Genomic DNA, 23,120 nt, shown 5'->3' with positions numbered 1-23,120 from the left:
ACCATCCAGACTGGTATTTACCATGAACTCAGCCTGTCAACCAATCTTGCCTCTATCTAGACATGTCACACTCAGGAGCTTCAGGTGAGCGGATTGGGCAGAAATGGCCTATATGGACTATGAAACAGTCATTTCACCTTTAGACATAAATAATTCCTCCTGCGAGTTTCTATAAAGCCTCTATTTCTTACATATCACATGTGGACTTAGTATTGAATGTAGTAGGGTTCCTTACCCCAGTGGGCCTGACTGCTTTGAATTTGAGGTCAAGTTCAAGCACACAGATCAGAAACAGAATTCCTAGCAGTCTGCATGATAGACTATATGCAGGGAGGTAAGGCTATCATTAAGAATGGATTATTTTTAATAGGCAGCAGAGATCTCATTCATCAGTTTCTTCTTTTCTCCTATATGTCCATGGATTTTGGACAGTATATAAACAGAACTCAATACCAGTATATTTATTGTTATGTCCACTAGGAAAAATATAACAGGATCATCCAACTCATCATTTCATGAATAACTTTACTTCAGGCTAAAATAGGTTAAGGTTTTAAAGGAAGTTAATTTTCACGACATATATAGATAATTGTATTATGAACACAGATACGGCAAAAGTCAGAATGGTGGTATATTATTAATGGAATGATTCGTGTTTGGCAAATATTGTCCTACAAGGTGCTGCTTGGTCATATTTGTTTTTATTTTTTTTGTTGTTTTTTATTTTTTAATCTTAGTATCTCAGAATGAAGCCGCATGGAGAATAAATTGCTTACAAGAAAAAATAGTTGCAATCGGTAATAATGACTCTAGCAACTTTTAGAGAGTGTCAACAAAGACTTATTGCTTCTCCTGTGCAGAGCGGGAGAACCACTTATCTTCTCTTCAGATCTGGCTTTAGAGCCGTCATTCCCTCCCTGGTCCCCAAGCAGGATCCTAAATGTTTATGTACACTGACATGTTCACTGTCTTGTTCATAGCCCCGTCCGCTGCTTCCTGTGAGTCCCATGTGTGTGCACGTGCATATTAAATGACAGTGGACTGTGTCTAGGCTACCCCTGTTATTTATATTAAATAATGACATGATGATGTCGGTAGCCTGTAATTCTCCATTTCCTATTAACCACCCTGACCAAGTAAACTGTTTTTCTGATCTCTCTTAGATGGAAATCCTGTGTGAATGTGGAAGCCATTAGCAGAGTAATTGCTGTCTGTTACCATGACAACCAGCCGCTGCAGTCACCTGCCCGAAGTGCTGCCAGACTGCACCAGCTCGGCTGTGCCTGTGGTGAAGACTGTGGAGGATTGTGGCAGCCTAGTGAATGGGCAGCCACAGTATGTCATGCAAGTTTCAGCCAAGGACGGGCAGCTGCTGTCAACAGTAGTGCGGACTCTTGCCACCCAGAGGTAGTACCACAATTAAAATTAAAATAAAGGAATGTGTAATTGATCGAAAGAGCTCTTTGTCAGATGGAAAATGCTAAAGGGAATGTAGTTAGTGCTCAGATCTTCAAGTCAGGTGAGAGGAAGTATTGGGGGGAGAAAAATACTACACAAGTTCTGCTTCTGTAGCAAAAGGGTATAAAACTAAAATTCACGTCGTTCAGTTTTTCCACTTCAAATCACGCTTGCAGAAAGCCGGGCAGGGAAGGATTCCACAAGACACAGAGTCCCTTGCTCCACATTTATTTTGACATTGCCCCAGTAACTACACTCACTGTCTCCAAGTACTAATGAAGGTAATCGTTTGTTAGAATGAAGGAGGCACCTGGTGTCGCAGGACTAAGCCAAAGTGAATAGATTTGTGGGCAAAACTTTTGAAGTGATAGCCAATCAGCACTGCCTGATAGGAACACTGGCCACGTCCTGGCCGAGTCTCTTCTCTGGCACATCCCCACTTGGCTGCTTCTTCCAAATGCTACCTCCTTCGCTCCACATGGGCCCCCACCCACCATCCCTCATGCACACCCTGCCCTATGAAGTGTACTACTGTTAAAACCCCCACAGCTTGTCTCCCCTGAGTGATGAACCAAAGCAAAGCTAAAGGCTTTTAACGGCCCAGAGATGGCTTATCCAGGCTAGCACTTTGTCCCTGGACATCTCTTCTTGTGCTGTTGCTGCCCCGTGGCAGATTGACAGCTACAGGCTGCCTGGACAATAAGTACACCTTGGCTTCTCCAACTTTCTTTCAAAATGAGTAACTGGGACTTTGGCTTGTGAACATAACATATATATCAGCACCGGACTTGCCTCCTGATATTAGCATTGACATTTCTGACCCCAAAATTTGGATCAGTCACTCACACCTTGACCACTTACTTTGGTCTGAGCGGTAACCAACCCATCCAAATGCAGGTGCAGATTCACAGATCAAAACACATGCCTGCAGCAGAACTGCTGAGGGCACTGCCACATTTTGTGCTGCCCCAACCCAATCACGGTGTCCACCAGACATGGTTTTGCACGCATCCATGTTATACACGTTGTTCACGTACTTCCAATTTGGGCTGCTAGCGCAAAGGGGAGAAATGCGGCGGGGACAAGTCAACATATATTTCCCCACCTCTTGAGAAGCTTCTAGCAATTGGTTAGGACTCAGAGCACCACGAGGCAGTGAGCATCATTGCTCATCTGTGAACTGAGACAGATAACTGACGTGCGCCTGTCACCCTTGCAGCCATCAACCACCTCGGCTGAGCAGGAAGAACAGGCCACGGAGCTAAAATGACTTCAGCTTGCGAGCCACTGTGCTCGTGCATGTGTGACATTTTTACATGTTCTCCTACCACGTAGTAATATAAACTGGAAGGTTTTAAAATTTTACATGCAAGTGGCTCAGTGTGAATGAAGGAGGCCAGGAATAATGAGAGAAAAATGTCAACTCTTTAAGCTTTCTTTTCCTACCCCTGAGCATGGATGGGTCTTTGGGCAAGTGAGAAGGAGGTCCTTTTCTCTTTGAATCCCTTTTTAGCCTTCACTCGTTCTCAGGATCATCTCCAGAGAGGTGATGGGAAACAGCCGTGTTTCCATTTGGACCAAAGATGGCATCAGAGAGGGGTGGGTGTGAGCATGGGTCACTGTCATCTTTGGGGGACTGGGAGGGGCAGGGGAGAGGGAGTAAAGAGGTTGGTCCTTGGGTTGGCACATACAATGATGACTATTTTAAAATCTAATGCCCAATAAAGGAGAGCTTGAGCAATGTAAGAACATGTGGCACAGAAAGGGCTAGCCCTCTCACAGGACACAGTATCCACTAAGAAGCAAGGTGATCTTCGTTTGACCCTTCCATTGGACACTGATTTATGGCCATGTTACTTGATTCTCCCTGACCTGAATTTTTCCACGTATGAAAATAGTCAGCATTAACTTGGCATTTACTACATGCTTGTAGCCAAAGCTTCTAATCTGGACCATCTTTTCTCATTCTCACGATCACCATATGAGGAAGGCACCATTCTTTGTACCCGTTTTAGAGACGAGGAAACTAAAGTACGGAGAGATGACGTTACTTGTCCAAAGCTAGCCAGCTGGTAAGCAGCAAAGCTGGCATTCAAGCCCAGGCAGCTGGAATCCAGAGCATGTGGCACGAACCACTCTACCGGGTGCCTTCATGAAACATGCAGAGCTATAGATGGAGGCCTCCTCAGTAAAACACACTCATCACTCGTTTCCAGCGTAGTGTCCTTAGCATCCCAGAGAGCATCCTAGGAAAGTTCAAAGGACCGACCTGCTACTCAGCTTTGTGCTGTGACTCGGACACCACTTCTGCTTGGTGGTTTCAGGGTTGGCGGCCAGTTAACTTCCCTCTTTTTATCTCCCACCCTATTCAAAGGAGAAATGAAAGGAACCTCTGGGGATTGAAAAGTGGCCAGGTTCAAAAAACACAATTTGTCTAGAAATTACAATTGGTGCCATTTCAAAACAATTTCTGTTCTTAATGGCAAGGGGTGGTTTTTATTTTTTTTAGTTGGTGGTTTGCCTGAATCACGTCTGTACCCAAGACAAAAATAACATGCTGCTTGTTTTCACTCACTTTTGGCCCTGGGCCACTCCCTGTGTCTATATTGGCAAAAGTGGATGTGCAAGGACTGTGCCACTGGCTCCCACTGCCAAGTACAAGTGTAGATCTAGGGTTTTAAAGTGGGATCTTTTCTGAGCAGCTGTCACTGGGGAGGGTCTGAAGGACACAGAGCCACAGGACCATCCCCATGGCAGTGGTTTCTAGCCCGGTGACCAGCAGCTGCCCCTTCTTGTCTTGCAGCCCCTTCAATGACCGGCCAATGTGCAGAATCTGCCATGAGGGCAGCAGCCAAGAGGACTTGCTCTCTCCATGTGAATGTACAGGGACCCTGGGGACAATTCATCGGAGCTGCCTGGAGCACTGGCTGTCGTCCTCAAACACCAGCTACTGTGAACTCTGCCACTTCAGGTTTGCAGTCGAGCGCAAACCCAGGCCGTTAGTGGAGGTCAGTAACTGGGGCACGTCCTGAAAACTTGGCTCTAATGAGCAAATGATGTCTGCTTTTACGGCCAGATCACAAACCCTGTGCAGCTTCACTGAAGCACGGCAGTACTTCTGTGTGAGAGTGTGGCTGTGAGGGTGTGTGGGGGTGTAACAGAGACAGAGAGAGCTCACTAGCTTATGCAGGTGCAAGGGTAGAAAGTTGACCTCCACAAGGTAGAGACATGAGAAGAAATTTGTGTGAGGAGAAGGGGAAGTTTAGAGACTTGATCTCCATTTTTCTATCCCGGTGACATGGAGCAAGTAGATCACTTTTCTCTTTGTACTCCATCCACCCACCTTGAAGCAGAAGATCAGTGGGCATATTCTGAGAGGTCTTATGAAAAATTACGGCTGCATAGTGGTTTGAATAGTTCTGTGACCTTAGCGAAGTTATTTCCCCTCTTGGAAGTACTATCAGAATTAAATGAGTTAATGTTTATAAAGCACTTAGAAGAATACTGGGTGCATGTACAAGTGCTTGAGTATGAAAAGAAGGTCTCTCCTAGTAAATTATGCACAGGTTTTTTTCAACAAATAACCTAATATTAGAATCTCTTTTCTTAAAATGTGATGTTGTCAACCAGTCATTAAGATGGCAGGACATTTTCTCTTATGTTTTAGGAGCCACATTTATTCTTCTTTACACCAAGGGTCTGTCTTGAATTAGCTGGGAGAATTGAAAGATGTCATTGGACTGTTTTTTGCCCCCTCTACTACCCTCAATTCCTACTACTCAATTAAAAATTTTATCTTGGTAATAATAAATATTATTATACTTTGTGAAAGAGACCCAAGACATTGTGCCTATCATCCAGACCTGCTGGTAACTTCCTCCTCATTTCAACAGCTGACCCAGCGAAACTTTGGCATTAAACTGAAGCTGGAAATCATGCAGCCCTGCCGGGAGACTATTTAAAACCGTGTGTTAGCTCCTCGGCACTTAAGGCTCTGGAGAACTCTGTGTATACATATTCTCTTGGGTTTGACCTTGAAATTTTTATCAGGACCTGTAACTGAGGCCTGTTTTAGCTATGACTTGCTTGCCAAATGGCACAAATTTATTTGACTTCCCCAGTAAACTCTATGCTTTTTTTAAGACTCTGAATCAAGTGACCTCTTAATTTAGCCATCTTGCTGCTTGACAGCCACTTTCAGAGATTCATATTTATCGAGTGCCCATCAGGGATTTGGCCCTCTGCCACACTCACTGGGATTTCCATGTCAGAACTTCTTGCAGAGGGGGAAATATAATTAAATAACAAACAAAGGAGATGAAGGTTTCTCAAGCCTAATGGCAACTGTTCAAAAGAAGCCTATTTCTCCTTTCTAGAAACTTTCTGGAACTTCCCCAAGTTGATATGGCAGCTTCTCTAAGTGAGAAAACCCTGCTTTAAACGGGCTGCATCCAGCAGTCTTCTTTACTAGTATCTTCCCAGTAAAAGAGATGTTGACTTTTCTTGGTAAAAATCCCAGTGTATCTATGGGTAACACATAACAAAGGTGTGTGTGTGCATGTGTGTACACCTTAGTTTTTCTCAGATTACACCCCTGTCGTATCACCCAGTGATTGCCTCTCAGAGAGGGAAACGTACCCCCACACAGATGTTTCTTCAGAGCTGCCTGTGTCAGGCCACAGACGGACTCCAAGGTCTTAGGCGACTGTCATTAAACGAGGAAACAAGGCAAATGACCCTGAGAGTGTGTGAGGTGCTCTGCAAGATTTAGGGCTTCGCCTGCAAAAGCTTCACCCAAACGGTCGCTGGTGGTGAAATTTTCATTGCACAAATGGAATGTGACATTTTTCAGAGTTAATGATGATTGAACAAGTTGAAAGTGAAAGGCAAACCTTCCCAAGCCGGGGGAGGCTGGCCGTTTGATCATCCCATGGTGAAATGAACTTGCTGTTTGACCACAAGCAATAAAAAGAGGTTGTCTTTGGTTTCTCAGCTAGAGGACAAATGAGAACCAGGTGCAGGGAGATTTTTGAACAGATGACATTACTAATTGACTCTTCCCCTTACCAGGGGAGGGTTTATTTATAGTGAGCATTGCTTCTCAATACATTTACCTCCAGATAAACATGAGTCTTTTTAGTAAATCATCAAAACCTGCCAATCTGGGTTAAACATTATAGGTGTTATTACTTTGGTTCTAATGTTCACTCTTTTAATTGCTTTAATCATTACTTTATTTACCAGTTGGATCTGCCTTCTCATTAAAGCAAGAAAATTCCATAACATTTAATTTTAAAATCAATATGGTAATACCAGCCCCTGTTGCTAGAGGAAGCAGTTGAAAAAGTCATTTATAAATGTTATTTGTCAGCACCCAAACATTAGCATTGGTCAGAATTACTTTAACACCTTAGGCTTCTACTCTTCAGTAAACTCAGTCCTTCATTCAACATAGCCCTTTATCCTCCTAAACAACACTGTTCCGAAGACCGTTCCCCTTCACTTCCTTTCCCTCACTCTCTACAGCCCTCAGGTATTCGTTTTTAACAGGTCAGGAACCCAGAGCTAGAGCCCATTGGCTTTACATAAAGTCTTCCTATCCACTCCCCACAAAAGGGCAAGTTTCAATTATAATGGCCAATCAGTGGACTGGTTTTTATTAGCACCTCCAAACTGAGCATCACCTCCCAACTTTACCACTGACCACCTGGGTGAGGTAGTTCAGTTTCTCTGGGCTGCAGTATGAAGGACATTGAGCTAGCAGTTCATCCTGATATTTTTGGTCTCTATGAGGCTACATAGGCTAAAGGTCCAAGGCTAAACAGTTCTTATGCAAAAAAATGCACTCTTAAAATGCACTCATTGCATGGAACGTAGTTTATACCTCAGTAAGTCATCTGTGTGTGTGTGTGTGTGTGTGTGTGTGTGTCTACTTGCCTGCCTCCCTACATGACCAGATTACATCTTTTAGTCTCTTTTGGTAAGTCCATTGCCAATTTTATATCCTAAATATTTTCTTGTTGCTAAGTAAGCCAATATAACAGGAGCTAGTTTCAACCTAAGAGCTCCCTCGTGATCATCTGGTTTATCCAGCCATGGGTAAATTTCCTCTACAGTCAAGCTAATATAAATCTCACAAGGCCTGTGTCCAGTCAGGTAAAACTCAAAAGGAAAAACATTCGGACTGGGCATAGCACAGAGGAAGAGCAGATACAGCACACGTGTGTTTCCCACCTACACAGCTTGCACTCCTCTCATGAAGGCTATGTATTTTTTGTTGATGATGTGGCAGTTTGGGAGATGAATTAGCCCCAAGCATGATGACCTGGTAGAACACAGTCCACAGACATCCACTAGCCATAAAAGGATTCCCTGAATGACCAGCCTGAGTGGTTTTATGGCCTCCTTCCTGCTTATTTTTAGTTTTCCTCATTTCTCTTTAAGTTGAACTTTGATACCATTCTTTTATAAGAGCAAAATAGAGCAAACCAATAAAAATACTATGACTTGTTTCCCAAAACTGTGCACCTTGCCTCCAGCCTGTGGCCAGGATTGCACATCTAACTGAGCTGTTTCCCAAGAAAGTGCATCTCACTATGTGCATATTGTGTGCTTGCAACATCAGTTTCTGGTGGTGGGAGTATCTGCCACTGGCTTTCCTAAGACATGTATCAGTAACACCCAGCCTTGCCCAGGAAACTCATGAAGTAATAAATCAGCTCCACAGTGTCCTGATGGAAATGGAACAGCCAGGAAAGGGAGGAAATCTGCAGGAAAGGCTCCCCAGGACCTGGCTCCTCCTCCAATCAGGGAGACATGGTGATTTTTCACAGAGGGAGTGATTAGGCTTTCGTATTTCTATTTCATTTACACACACCCAGCTAACTGATAAGAATCGTATGAACAATGTGAAAGCTGTTCCTTGTGAATCAGAGGTTTAGCTGAATGGAAATGGAGAGTGTTTGCACACATGTCAGTTACTCAGAATAATGGGACGTAAAGCTAGGGAGATGAGGATTAGGGATTTTTTCAAACTTTTTAGTTATGATTTTTTTTTGTAAGTCACTGGAGGAAGAAGGTCCTAAAGTGTGCCCTGCATTCAGTGTAATCTCCAGCAACACAGCAGGGAGCATGGCCCCGCTGTGGGGAAACCACTCTGTGCCGTGGACTTGCTATTTAATAGATTTGAGACTTCACGTAGACCCTCCCAACATGTATGTATCAGACTTAGGTGGGGACATTGCCCAACTCTTATTATAGTGGATTTGGTTTTGTTTTAATGTGTATTCATTTAAGTAAAAATTTGAGCTTTTGGTTTCAGAGTATTCATTTTTATCGGCAAGCCCTTGTACCATTGGGGTGCTAGGGGATGGCACCATTGGGGATATAAACTGATTCAAGGAGCTTCCCAGGTGGGAGGACCCCCAATTACTCCATTCCTCGAAGGAAAGCAGGCAAGCTCTCCTCTTCACTCCAACTCATGAGTACAGCCCAGGGAGTAAGGCGGCTAGACCATAATCACAGCATATGGTAGGCGATCAAGAAGCACCTATTCATTGAATAAATGGATGGAGAATCTCCCCCAGTTTCAGGCCATATATCTTATTCTTGGCCTACGGTTACAAATCAAAAAACTGCCCCCTTGCCCTTAAAGTTTAAGATACACTTGGTTGGACAAGGGCTTTTATATAATACAAACCAGCCACACTTATTTGAGCAACACAGCAAATGTGGTGATGCAGGCCAATCCTGTCTCCCACCTAGTCATCAGTCTGCAATCTGGCGTTTAGGAGCCACGGGTGGCAGGAGCCCTGTATGCACTGTAACCAGCCAGGAGAGTATATGCACTGCAGGGTGTGGCCGAGAAAAGCTGGCCTGAGTTAGAGAAGTGTGGCTGGAGGTGGGGTGAATCAGGGCAGATTGGGAAGATTCAGGCCCAGATAGTGTTTGTCAAGCTTTTAGGAATCCAAGCACTGTGCAAGCAAATACTTCGTGAAAGTCTTGGGGAGGGAAGAACCTATTACCCATTTGGGAGATGAAGAAACTAGTTTATGGTGGTGATATTAGGTCAAGATCCCTCAGGAGAGAGAGTAAGAGGATCTACTGGCCCTGCATTCAGGCCTCTCTCTCTCCACTCTGTGTTGTGTTTGCAGCGACAAAGTAGAAGTGAAGGCCACACCCCAGCATTGGGAAACGGAATGTGGGAGGGTTTCAGCCGAGTCCACTAGGAGTTCCCACTTTCCACTCCCTGTCCACCACAGGCTGCCACCACCTGACTCAAGGGTGGACGGACACAGGTTGTTCCTGCTCTGCCACCTGGCTTATTAGGCCCCTCCTTTCCACGTCCAACCACCTGAGGCCACTCTGCCACCCAATCCAGGAGAGGCCAAGGCTGACTCACCAAGCAGAGCAAGGAGCTGTAGCATGAAGGACAAAGGAAATGTCAAGTGCCAGAAGGGGTGTGTGTGAGGGACTTGTATCTGTTTCATGCACAACACAAAGGTCCTCCCACTGAGTGAATTCTTTGCCAGTGACCTTCCCAAGCAGGGCTTCACAACACGACTGGGGCCACCGTTCTAGAACTGTTGTACAAACAGCACTGGGCTGGCCGCAGGGAGCCTTGAGTTCCTGGCCTGGGCCTACCGTGATCTGCAGTGAGAACCGGAACAAGTCATTTCTTTATGCACGAACTTCCTCACTGGTAAAATAAAGCAGACCTCACAAACTGGTGTCTCTTGCACAGAGGTGTGCTTTATCGAATTAACATTTTTTTAAGAATTTGAATACCTTTAAGTGGGACATGAACTCTCCAGTTTCTCCAGGCCTGGCCTTTTGTTTACATCCACCTAGCCCTCTTGCATAAAGTGTCTGCTATTTACAGTTGAGATTCCAGAATTGGGTGATTTCTCTAATATTTTAAAAGAGTTCTCTAATACTATGTGCATTGCCTTCTATCAACATCTCTTTCCTCTTGGGGTAGTAAAGACTGAAGCTAATGATCTCCTGCCTATTGTCCCCACATTGTAAGTGAGCTGAAATGACCGGTGCACAATCACAAGGTAAAGGGGCCACTAAGAGACATGTGGTAAGAATAACAACAGTTCAAATATGTTGCACTTGCAGTATGCCTTAGTGTTGGCCAAGTACTTTCTTGACCTCTGGTAAGGTTGCTGAGCAGGCAGGCCACCAACATCCAAGTGGACTGTGCCATCATCCTTTATGTCAGCTGTTGGGAGAACAGGCCTGATGACCGAAGTCCAGCAATCCTTGATCCTGCCGTTGTTCGGGCTTGAATGTCTCTCTTGGTTTTGGTAGCTAATTTGGCAGTTGCTTTGTTACTTAAAGCTTAGTTACAATGAAGCTGTTCTAAGGTATCTATTAAATTCACAGCTTGCTTCATTAAAAATCACTTCATTAAAAAAGCAAGCCAACTGAAGTGTTCACAGGGCCATGCCAGATGGAAGTGAGCTAACTGCTGGGCTCCTGTGTGTTCAGCCCGTCCACTGACGGTGAAGGGTTACTTCGGAGGGGAAATCCAGTTCCATGCATAGAAAGAATTGCAATGACCAGATTCTATCATTTTATTGATAATTGATAATTGTGGCGAACTTGAAATACAAATTAGAATCCATGTTCTCAAGAGGAACTTTTTAAATTCTAGTAGCTGCCCCTACCTCTCCGTATCTAAGTAACAGAGACGCGTCGGTGCAAAACACCAAGAATTGCTTCACATGACCTTTTAATTATTCTGTTTTTTAAAAAACACAAAGGAGGATAAAGAACAATATAGCAAACAGGTGTGTATCCACCACCTAGAATTAACAAATACTAGCATTTTGTGAGCGACATAACCATTCAAAGGACCAGCATCTGGAGGGTGCAGAGAGAAAAATGTCTGTAGTCTTTACTAATTTATCCTCAGGTGGCCTCAAATATAGGAGAAAATTCAGCCAGGTTTTTCTTAAGCACATCTGGACCAAGAATAAGAGGAAATAAACAAAATAAGACAGATAATCCTGAAAGATTGTGGCCCCTTTGGGCTAATTCCAAATATAAGAACAAAGCACAGCTAGTGTTGGCCACCAAGGGTCCCACTGCTTTGAAAGGCAGACAATTAGAAGTTATGATATGGGAGCTCAGGGTTGGGGTTGGAGGTGAGGGTGTCCCTGGGCAGGTAGCCGCAGAGCTTTGTAAAGGGGTGTCTGATGGAGGAGCAGTGAAATGTCACTGAATGACTAGTTTCTGAGCATTTTTCTCCTGCATCTTGCTGAAATAACAAAGCATATTAGCTCCCAGGAATGGCCCTGTGTAGGTACCAGGCACGGTCATGAGCTGCAGGGAGACATTAATTGTGGACACCCTGGTGCAGATTTCAGATGCAGAGTTACAGCACGCACAAAACTCCCGCCAAGGGCTTCTGCCAGCCCTCCTCTTACCTCTTCAGTTTTGTGTCAACAACTAACACTTCACTCCGAAGAAAGAACACACACCTTTAAACAAATAATGGTGTGAAATATTGTGATAAGTACATGATCATGGTTAAATGCTGCCTAGTGAACAATTGCACTAGAATGAGCAAAGTGGAGCAGTAGCTTCAGTTACGCAGTGGAGATCCACGGTCATGTATTCCCCGAGTAACACCTTGCTATGCCCTTTTGTGCTAAGAGCTTCATTTTTTAGAAAAGGCACAGATCTGGACATGACAATTCAACCCAGTGCTATTAATTTCACTTTGGGTCCATCTGTTTTTATCCTGAAGATGCTCACACCTCAAAGTTTTTTCTTCTTATTTACCATTTCCTAGGCAAAGGGAAAATATTACTGTACGTGCTATACACCCACTAGAACCCTCTTGTTTCAGTGTCTTGGGTATCCCTATAAGGGATAGGATTCCATTTGGTAGATAAGGAAGCTGAGACTCCGAGACGTTAAGTCACTCTTGAAAGGTCTTAAATACTTCCAGCCACAGGCCTAGTAAGTGGAGAAAACGGAAGAATCCAGGTCGCTGGCTCCATAGTCCATGTTCTTTTTACTGTACCGAGCTTCTTCCTTCCTGGCTCAAAAGTACTTTCCTTCACTTGCTCATTGACACACACATGTGTAAGCACACACAGAACTGATGACTCCTTTACCAATAGCCAGGCTTTTTAAGGGATCAGATGTAGTTCAGAAAGGGGACAATGAAAACAATGTGGATTAAAGCCCTGATTTCCTTTTTTTTTTTAATCTTCACCCAAGGATGTTTATTGATTTGAGAGAGAGAAAAGCATCGATGCGAGAGAGAAACATCCATCAGTTACCTCCTGTATGCGCCCTAAGCAGGGGTCAAGCCCACAACCTTTTTGGTGTAAGGGATGATGCTCCAACCAACTGAGCCACCCGACCAGGGCCTGGTTTCCTCTGGATGCTGAATTCCTCTATTAAATCCAGAACTGTTAGCGGGGAGGGAGAGGTGAATAGGTGGCACACAGAGGATTGTTAGGGCAGTGAACCTATTCGGTACAATACTGTAATGGTCTTTATACAACCCCACAGAATGCACACCACCAAGAATGAACTTGAATGTAAACTATAGACTTTGGGGAACCTGCACTGACAAATTTGTCCACGTAGACTCATGAGCAAATGTGCTGCTACAGTGAAAGATGTTGATCGGGAAGAGGCTATGCATGTAGGGAAACAGAAGATATATGGGAACAATGTACTTTCCACTGAATTTTGCTATGAACCAAAAACTGCTCTAAAAAATAAAGTCTATTTAAAAAAACACAAAACCCTGAGCTGTGCCAGGCTGCGTGCTGGGACAGTGGAATGGCAGGACTCCTTGGAGCCACTTCATACTCTCGTCTAGCTGGGAAACAAAGCTCTTCGGGATAGCATCCTGTTAGAAGCCCAAAAAGTCATTCCCAGTTTCCAAGGGGCTTTACCTGCCCTTTCTTTTTCTTCTTTTCCTCCAGTTCCTCTTCCTCTGCATTTTGGTCTTTGTTTTACTGAATTATTATGCCACCAATATCTTCTGAGATTACTCCTAAGGGAGAGATGTTACTAGAAAGCCTTATGAACTCGATATTGTTTAAGAGCCCTCTCCCTCCTTTCACAAATGGCTGTGAAGGTTAATCACTCATAATATGGTTACACACTCTCGTTAGGTAAATTTCTTTCAAGACTGTCACATAGGTAATTCAGAATGGTGAAACTGGTTTTACCACTCGTGAAGGAAAACACTGGTTTTTCCCTTGGTTTATTCATATAATAGCCTCAATTCTTTGCTGCACTTTCATGACAGGTGCAGCAGACTTGGGAAAAGATAAGAAAGACCCCTGTCGGGTGTCACAGCGTGGCTTTCCTCCTCTGAGCTCACTCAGTGAGCGTTTCTGTGGTGTGCATCCTCACTGGCAGCCTTCATTCCTGAAGAGATGGGACCCTGTGAGGTCGTCTGGAGCAAAACTGTTTCTTCGCAATCCATTATTACAGAGTTAGAGGGGTAGTTTACACTGTGATGGATATATGAGAGGAAAGTTATGTTTGCACTTACATAACACGAAAGAGAAAAAACTGCTTCGAGGCTTGTAGTTTAGAATACTGAAGACCAGGTTGCATTCTTAGGCGTGCCACTTATGAAAATGTGTAGATTTGTTTGTGAAGATTAAGGTCAGATGAAAAGAAGAAAATGAAATCTGTTCTACACGTTATTTTATCACTACTTCACCTGCAGCGATGCTCTTAGAAACAGAAAGTTGGAATAAATCGTGAGTTCAAAATCTGTTGAGGCTCTGAGGGGAATGAAGGCTAATGCAGCACACAGGAAATACCAGAGAGCAGGAGCAGCAGGAGTTACAAAATAGAATCTACAGGCATTGAAGGACTTATATCTGGGAAGAATCAGTAAAAGCAAAAAATGAGCGATGAAGGGAAACCAGTCACCATCTTAGAAAATAATGCAACCCCTCCTACTTGCATCAAAGCTGGAGGAGGATGGGCGAAAAGGCGTGAGAGATGGAAGTAATAAAATGGCTCTAATATTTTTCTGAGTACTGGCTCATCTGCTTAAAATCTATGACTCGAATGTTGAAACCCTGATATCATTCATTCATCAAAATATACAGGTTTTCAGCTGGTTGTAAGACGTACCTGATAGATACACTTGTCGTATATCTGAAAAGTAACCCTATCAGGGGATGATGTGACAAGGGAAAAGAAAATATCTAAAAACCAGAATTCATGCAAGATGGAGGGATTTTTTTAAAGAAAATCTACAGGAGACTTCAATTTATTTTTACCAAGGGGGTTTTCCAATCGCAGATTTTTTAAAACAGCTTTATTGAGATCATTTATATGCTACAGAGTTCACCTATTTGAAGCGCATAATTAAGGGACATTTAGCATATTCACGGTGTTGTGTGATCATCACCATGGTCGAGTCTAGAACATTTTCATCACCCTAAAGTGAAACCTCACACACTTCACCCCTCACTCCACCCCTTGCCTCATTCCTAGGCAACCACTAATCTACTTCATGTCCCTCTGGGTTTGCCTATTCTGAACATTTCCTATAAACGGAATCCTACAGTATGTGGGCTTTTGTGACTGGCTTCCTTCACTTACCACAACGTTTGCAACATCTGGTCTCACGTTTTGTAGAAAATGTATCTTAACCTCCCTTGCTATAATTTGCTTTATTTTTGCTTTGATTCCTTCTCAACATCCTTTTTACCCTAATGTGCTGCTACTGCTAGTCACCGTTTACGGAGTCCTCCTGCCGTGTCACCATTCTGGGCGCTTGACTCTTCTGCTCTTGGCACATAGAACCATCTCCGTTCTAGAAATGAGGAGACTGGCACAGAGATGCCCGTGGTCTTTCCCCTCTTAAAGTTTCACCTTTTCCCTGCCACAGCTTACGTGATGAAACCTTGCTCTTCTCTTTACTCTTTTATCGTATGGAAATCATTCGTATTGGTTTTTTATATTGTCTGAATTTTTGCCATCTTTGCTCAATGAGAGTCCTTTTCTTCCTTTAATCCAATTAATAAATTAAATTAAGGTTGCTTTCTTGATTCTGCAGCCCTAAAGTATGCAATTTTTTTAATAAAACATTTTGTGTCCTAGGTTGATTTTTGTTTTTAACCAGGGTCTGCAGAGAAATGGGGGATTCTCAAAAGGCAGTCAAATCCTACTGCCCATATTTTTAAAAAAATATTATATAAGGTTTTCTTTTATTTAAAGGAGCATTCACAAAATACTGTATCCATGGGTCTACTTTCTCTCATATAGTTGAATGTGTTAAGTGTGTTAAGTGTGTGGAATTCCATTCTTACATTTAAAAGTCAACTGGGTTGCCAGAAATTTAGATGAATTTGTTTTGTTCTTAGTCTTTTCCACATTGAAGACATAAGTAGGTCGTCTGAAAGCATCAGGTTTGATTATAACCACATAATGCATGTCTTTCTTAAGTCGAATACTGAAGTTACACAAATGGTTCTTATTCCAGAAGCAAAGATGACAGGTGGAAGGAAAGAAGGGAGAGTTCTGTAAATTGCTGAGCGCTCGTGACAAGGACAGAGTAAGAGGAGCCAAGGATGCCAGCTAGTGACAAACTCCTGTCTCAGCACACTGTGCTGCGTGGGCTGGGACACCCCCGGCCCTCGAGTCGTGCTGGCAGGGGGTCTCTTTTCTCTAGGGCTCCAGCTGCTGGCTGCCCCCAAACTGCTCCGAATGAAACAGCTGGGGCCCAGGTGCTAAGGAATTTAAGTTGTCCACACGTGGGTGTGGAAGCTCCAAAGCTATTGCCTACCCCCAGCCCTGTGGACATGCTGCACACGGTATGTGGGAGCAATAAACTTTGTCCCAAAGATGAGATCTTACTGCCCATATTCTTAAGTTCATCAGGCCTCAGAAAGTTGGACTGGACTGAGGAGTGTCTTAAGACATTTTATAGAAATGCTCTAGAGCATTTTAGTGCTTCTTCCCCTCAGACAGGCCTGAGAATCTGAAAAAAGCTTGAGCTCATTATAATGAATATAGAGTACTATACTATATTGTATTATAACCATCAAACCTGCTAAGAGACTAGAACTTAATTATTCCAGCCACTAAAAGAAAGCATAATTATGTAATGTGATACATGTGCTAGATATCTCTATCATGGCAATCGCAAAATATTAAATGTATCAAATTAACATATTCTATACCTTAAATTTACACAATGTTGTATGTCAAATACTGTATCAATTTTTAAAAACCCGTATCATTGAAGGGGAAAAAGCTTGAACTCTCTCCCCTGAAATGCACATCCAGTGTCCAAATACAGCTTCAAAGGAGTCACAGGTTTTCTGAAGCTTTATACCCTAAGTCAAGGGCCCTCGATCTAGAAAAACAGTTGTGTAAATTGCAAAGCACATAGATTTTCCAAAAACGTCTCCTGCACCCTTAAAATGTTTTAAGCATGAAAAGTAAGAGGAACTTTTCAACAGTATGCTGCAAATCCCTCCTCGCCTGGAAGGAGCCATGTTGCAATTCTGCAGGGGCCACAGCACGGGATGCAGTTTGCCAGTCTTGAAGAAAGAGCTAGTGTTCCGTCTGCACACATGCAGGACTGGGCTAGTTATTAACTTAGGTTATGCCATGGTTGGCTTGATTCTGCCTTGAGGACGTATAGGGGGCACATGTCTCAGGATCAGTGAAGCTAAAAATGCATGGGTGTCTCCCAGTTGGGGCAGAGCTTTCCCACAGTCAGGAACTGTGCTCACCCAGCCGGTCTCCCGCCTGCCCTCCTGCAATACCAGCCCTTAATATCGTGGCCCACGTGGCCCATGTCATTTGAACTGTTGCTCCTAACCCTTAAGAATGTCTCCCCTGAAGACAGCTTCGTGAGATTTGTAGGGAAATGGTCTGCGAATATTGAACATAATCAAGAGAAGTAATGCCAGCAAAACGGAAAATGCTGCCTTCCCCTCGTGTAACACTGTGGCATATTATTACCTGCTGTTCTGATAGTCTGGGTCCCATACTCAATGAAGGATATGCAAAAAGTCCGGGGAGCATTACTCACAGGTAGCTGGGTTGGCCTGGACAGAAAGAACGAGACTCTTAAATGAGAGGAAGTTAGGGAAGGGTATGTTTGGAATCTTGAAAATCATGACCAGCTCGGACAATGGGGGCATGAAGTACATAACACAATCCAAATTGCCTGAATGCTGTAGGGCTCCCTTCAAAGTTTCAAGGTGGAAAGTTTCAAACAAAAATAAAGAGGAACCACCTAATACTGCATCCTGTGAACTTAAGCCATGGCCTCAAGTGGAGCCTTGGAGATTGCAAATCCATACATTGCTAGGATGTGTGTCTACTGTCAGCAAGATCAGCCAGGCCCTCCTAAATATTGGGGGTTCTTCTTGGCAGCAAAACATTGAGCTATATGGACTGTGAATCTAAAATTGCCTTTGTTCTCACAGTTCTCCCATCTAGCGTAAATTTTTCACTTTCTCACAGTGCTCTCATTCTTGCTTACTTTGGGAGTATGTGACCCTGGGAGGAATGTCTCTTCTCTCCTTTAGATTACATTTCATCAAAATCCCTCCACCACACTCTGCTTGGATAGTTTTTATACTTACATTCTCACTACATCTGAGGGATACAGATTTTTTAATGTGATCCCATTTTGAGGACCTGGTTTTGAATTTGATTTCTCCCTATTTCTTTAAGCATCCCCAGTTATCGAAATAGGGATTTATTACCCTTATTCCTGTTATTCGTCATATTCTCATCTTTTGTCTAGTGTTCCAACTGGGGCTTTTTCTTGGTACACTGTCCTGGCACCTTTTACCCTGTGATCCCGTCCTTCTGCTGGAAGGAATTACTCAGTTTCAGAAACCTGGGCTCCAAAAGCAGGCCAGCAGAGAGGGTGTGAGACACCAGCAGCTTTGCCCTCTGGAGGGCCAGGGCCCCATGACGGCCCACATGAAACAGGGCTCCTGGGACTGGGAGCAGGGAACTGCCCTGTTTGTAAATGGCCGCACAGCAGGACTCCATCGTCTCCCAGAGGAAATCATCTCTATTTTTGGCACTGTGCATCTTATATTTGTCGATTTCTTTTGGAAATTTCTGTTTTCTTACTCTCCATCCTCCCTTGGTTGTTTATCTCCTCTTATGTTTCTGGCTTTGCATTGATCACATGTGCCGCCTAATTCTGAAGAATCTTCTCATATGTCAGACAAGCAATCCCCATTTGGCTGTGATCACTCCCACACAGCGATGATATGAAATAATTGAAGAGAAATGGTTCCCATTTTGCTTATATCTGAAGTTGCATGTGAATACATAAAATTATTTTGCCAATTAATTCTGCTGTGCTGCTAATCTTATTTTTTGGAAAATTTCAAACCATTGGTGTGAGTGTGTGTAGCATTTGTTTAAATAATGCCAATGCCAAATATAATGTCCCAGACACAAATATAGTATCTATACAGCATTATAGCCCATTAATTTGCTTTTTGGCCTAAGTCTACCAGGAAGCTTCACAAACCTCCAGGGTGTCCTTGAATATGACTAATGCATCAGCCAAATCACTGCTGTGGATGCCAGAGCCACTACTAAGTCTGTGTCTGTGGCAAACATTGCTTTATTGTATTTTATCAGAAGAATCAGGGTAAGTAGTCTTACGTGTGTGTGTGTGAGTGTGTGTGTGTATATTTCAGTTACACTCATCTGATTTCTACCCAATGCAATTCTCTGGTTTGGAAGAATATATGTATTTCTTCAGCTGATATGTATTAAGCATAAACTAAATATTTTAGGAAATGGGGATATGACTGTGAATGAGCCAGAACAATGTTGGATACAAATAGAGTTTACCTGCTAGAGAGAAAGATGCAGGATAAACAAGTACATAAATTAGAAGATTAGATGGAAGGAGACTTGACTTGGGGTGGTGAACACACAATACAACATACAGATGATGTATTATAGATTTGTATACCTGAAACCTATATAATTTTATTAACCAATAAACCAACATTATTAACCAATGTCACCCCAATAAATTCAATAAAAAGTAAATGAACAAAAACATTATTTCTGTCAGTGGTAAAAGTTGTAAAGAAAGAAACAAGTTGCTGTGGTAAAGAATTATTGGAGATCCCTAGCTGGTGTAGCTCAGTGGATTGAGCCCTGGCTGAGAACCAAAGTGTCGCAGGTTCGATTCCCAGTCAGGGTACATGCCTGGGTTGCAGGCTATGACCCCCACCAACCGCACATTGATGTTTCTCTCTCTCTATCTCCCTTCCTTCCCTCTCTAAGAATAAATAAATAAAATCTTAAAAAAAGAAATCCTTTAAAAAAAGAATTATTGGAGAAAACTGTACTTGAACAATGATTAAAATAAAATTAAAAAAAAAAGAATTACTGGAGTGTGGGAATGCTTGGTGGTTTGTGAAGGCAGACATATGATTGATAAGAAGAAACCTGCCATTGGAAGAAGTCCAGACAGAAGGAACAGCCACTGCAAGGATTCTGAGGCAGGCAGTTCAGTATTTCTGAAACAGGAAAAAAACACTGCTAACAAGCATTGTTTGAGAGGTCAAAGGAGGTAGATCCCAGATACTTAAACTTTCCTGCTGTGGACCCCTTGCCAGTCTGTTGAAGCTTATGGATCCGTTCTCGAAGTCACTTTTTTAAAAAAAATATTTTATTTATTTATTTTTAGAAAGAAGGGAAGGGAGGGAGAAAGAATGAGAGAGAAACATCAATGTGTGGTTGTTTCTCACGTGGCCCCCACTGGGGCCTGGCCCGCAACCCTGGCACGTGCCCTGACTAGGAATCGAACTATCAATCCTTTGGTTTGTAGCCCATTCCCAATCCACTGAGCTACACCAGCCAGGGCCTCAGTGTCATGTTTTTCATTATAGGAGATAAAATATGTAGGAATACAAAGAAAACCAATTACATTATAATTCATCTATCAAAATATTTAAAAGACAAAGTTGTGATATAAAATGTAAGGGCTTCTTTAACACATTTTGTGGCAGATGTGATAACTATGTAACAGTAGTATGTCAAGATATTTGCAATCATTATAATATGATCACACCACAGGTACTGCTCACAGTACTGAGATTTTCTGTGTAACTCAATGAAATGCTGAGTTTCAATTAGAGATTGTAAAAACAAAGATGTCATTTCCCCCCACCCAAAAATCACAGATCCCATGAATGCTGTCCTGGGCCCTTGGGGCCCATGGAGCTACGGTACAAACACCTGGTCCACATCACACAGAGCGGTGTGGGCCAGGGCACAGCGTTAGACCAGTGACGTTCAACTGGTGTGCTGCAGAATTTCAGTAACTAGTTTGTGTGTGGAACTTTCCATGTGATGGAAAAGGTTGGAAATTGCTACGTTACCCCAAGTGATACAGAGACCTCGAGGAACTTTAAGCAAGAGAAGTGACACGATCTTTCTGCTTTATAGATCCTGGATTCTAGGATAACAGGGATAGAGGAGAGAGGAGGCTCTTACATGGCTCGGGTGAAAGATGAGAGTGGCTTGGGAAACAGTAGTGGCACTAGAGAGACATATGGGAACATGTTCAAGATGTATTCCAGAAGAAGTAGCAGGAGCTGTTGATAGGCTGGATATAAAGTCCTGGAGATGAGGAGAGGGAGAATAGGGGTGGCACTGAGGTTGTTTACAAGAGCCTCTGGGTATTGGTGCCGCCACATATTGGTGTGGAACAACCTGGGGGGGCAGTGATCTGTGGGAGAGTTGGGGTGGCAGAGGTGAACCCAGTCTTCCATCATGGGCCTTGTAAAGTCCGAGATGTTCATTGCCCAAATGGAGAGATACCTAGTAAGCAGTGGGATGCATGAGGCTGGGGCTCAGAAGAGAGTTGATGGCTGATACATACGCTCTTCAGTTGAATCTGAATTTTTGAACAAAAGTGGGAACTTAATGACAACTAGAGAAGGTCCTTGATTCCCTTCAAAGCTGCACCTTCCTCAGTGTTTTTAGGAAGACTCCCATTTTTTTACTCCTCCATAGAGGTGAAAGAAATGAGCAAAGATCACACAGCATTTGGGGGAACTGAAGCCGTGGGTAACTGGAAGCAGTATCTCATCTCCTGCTTCCCAGGCCACATTATCTCCTGCACCGGGCTCTTTCCCCAATCTTATCCATTGTAGGAACAAACAAAAATTAGGACCAAGATTTTATGTAATGCTGAAGCAAGTGGAAGGGAAGATTTGAAAGAACAGTAGGCTGGAGATTTCAAATACTGGCTGTTCTACCTTGTATCATTGAACAAGTAACTTAACCTCACTGATAATTAAGATGGCAATAATAACACCACCTGGTGTTATTAAATTCAGTAAAAAGTATCTGGCACATAATGAGAATGCAGTTACATATTTTTGGTTGAACTAGAGTTGTATAATTTTTAAATGGATTTTTGGTAGTGTTATTTTCTCATATATTTCAGGGTAATTTTTCTCTAAGGGAAGAAAAGAAGATAGTAATTGTGACTAAATCAGTACAAAGGACCTTGAACAATTTACTCGATTTCTCGTGCTATTTCATGACCTATGGAAAAATAGATGGCATTCTGTGGCTGTTCACATCTTGGGAGAGAAAAATCTTGAACAAAAACAACAGGCTTTTCACCTTGTAGGAACAAAACAACATATAGTTATTTTTCTTGAGAACCTAAAAAGAGTGAGCAATACATAAGGAATGCTACCTCTAGTCTAGAAGGCTAAAAGCAGTGAAGTTGACAACGTGATGTTTATACACCAACACATTTTCTCTTCACCAATCGATTTAATTCATCTAACTAATATTGTAGGATCATTTCTGGTCAGGGCCACCCACACCTCAGATGTTTACCCATTCATTCTCACTAAGCAGCCACTGTTCCAACACTCTTCTTGGATTGAGACGTACAAGAATGCATCGCCATCATGCAGTTCTCGTTAAAGTGAGACCAAAAAGATAAATAAATAAACAGACAAATAAATGAATAGCATCATTTCAGAGAGTGTCATTTGCTCTGTAGCAAATAGAGCCAGATAATGTTTGCAGGTGAAAGGAGCGTTTTCCATGAGAAGGCATCATTTGAACCAAGACATAAATGATGAGAAGGAGCCAGTCATGCACGAATGTGGGCAAATGAAGGGTAAGAGGTAGTAGGAGAAGCGGTCAGAGAGGGAGGCAGGAATTAGGGCAGGTCTTCTTGTAGTCCCAGGTAGAGCTTGGCCTTTTATTCTAACCATTGGAGAGTGTTAAGCAAAGGAGTAACATGATCTGATTGATATTTTTGCCAGGTCTTTGTGATGGTAGTTTGGGAACTGGACTCTAGGGTGGTCAGCGTGGAAGCAGGAGATGATGCTGGCTCAGGGGTGGTGGCAGTGGACAGGGACAGAAGTGCCCAGATTCCAGATAGATGCCAAAGGGAGTGCCAGTAGGACTTCCTGAAGGGCTAGATGTTTGGAGCAGACACAGAAGCGAAACAGGATGACTGAGCGACTGGGTGGATGGTGTCATCATTTACTGATATGGAGGAGACTTGGAGAGAAAAAGGGGTTGTGGGTAAGCGCTAAATCAAGAGTTCTGTTTTGGACAGATTAAGTTGGAGCTGTCTGTTAGTCATCTCCGGGGAGATATTGAGTGGGCTGTTGAAC

The 23,120-nt window shown here is 43.1% G+C and overlaps 1 protein-coding gene across 1 annotated transcript in view; it reads left to right on the top strand.

Moving 5' to 3' along the window:
• MARCHF3 (membrane associated ring-CH-type finger 3) overlaps positions 1-23,120 on the top strand; it is a 139,200-nt gene that overhangs the window by 100,333 nt on the left and 15,747 nt on the right. The window contains exons 2-3 of the mRNA XM_028528108.2: positions 1,164-1,407; positions 4,262-4,466. Coding sequence (XP_028383909.1) covers positions 1,220-1,407; positions 4,262-4,466 — 393 coding nt within the window. The 5' untranslated portion in view covers positions 1,164-1,219. The remainder of the gene's footprint in view (positions 1-1,163; positions 1,408-4,261; positions 4,467-23,120) is intronic.

The sequence above is a fragment of the Phyllostomus discolor genome, chromosome 3 (genome assembly GCF_004126475.2).
Source record: "Phyllostomus discolor isolate MPI-MPIP mPhyDis1 chromosome 3, mPhyDis1.pri.v3, whole genome shotgun sequence".
Taxonomy (NCBI): domain Eukaryota; kingdom Metazoa; phylum Chordata; class Mammalia; order Chiroptera; family Phyllostomidae; genus Phyllostomus; species Phyllostomus discolor.
This window is presented reverse-complemented; position numbering and strand designations above follow the sequence as displayed.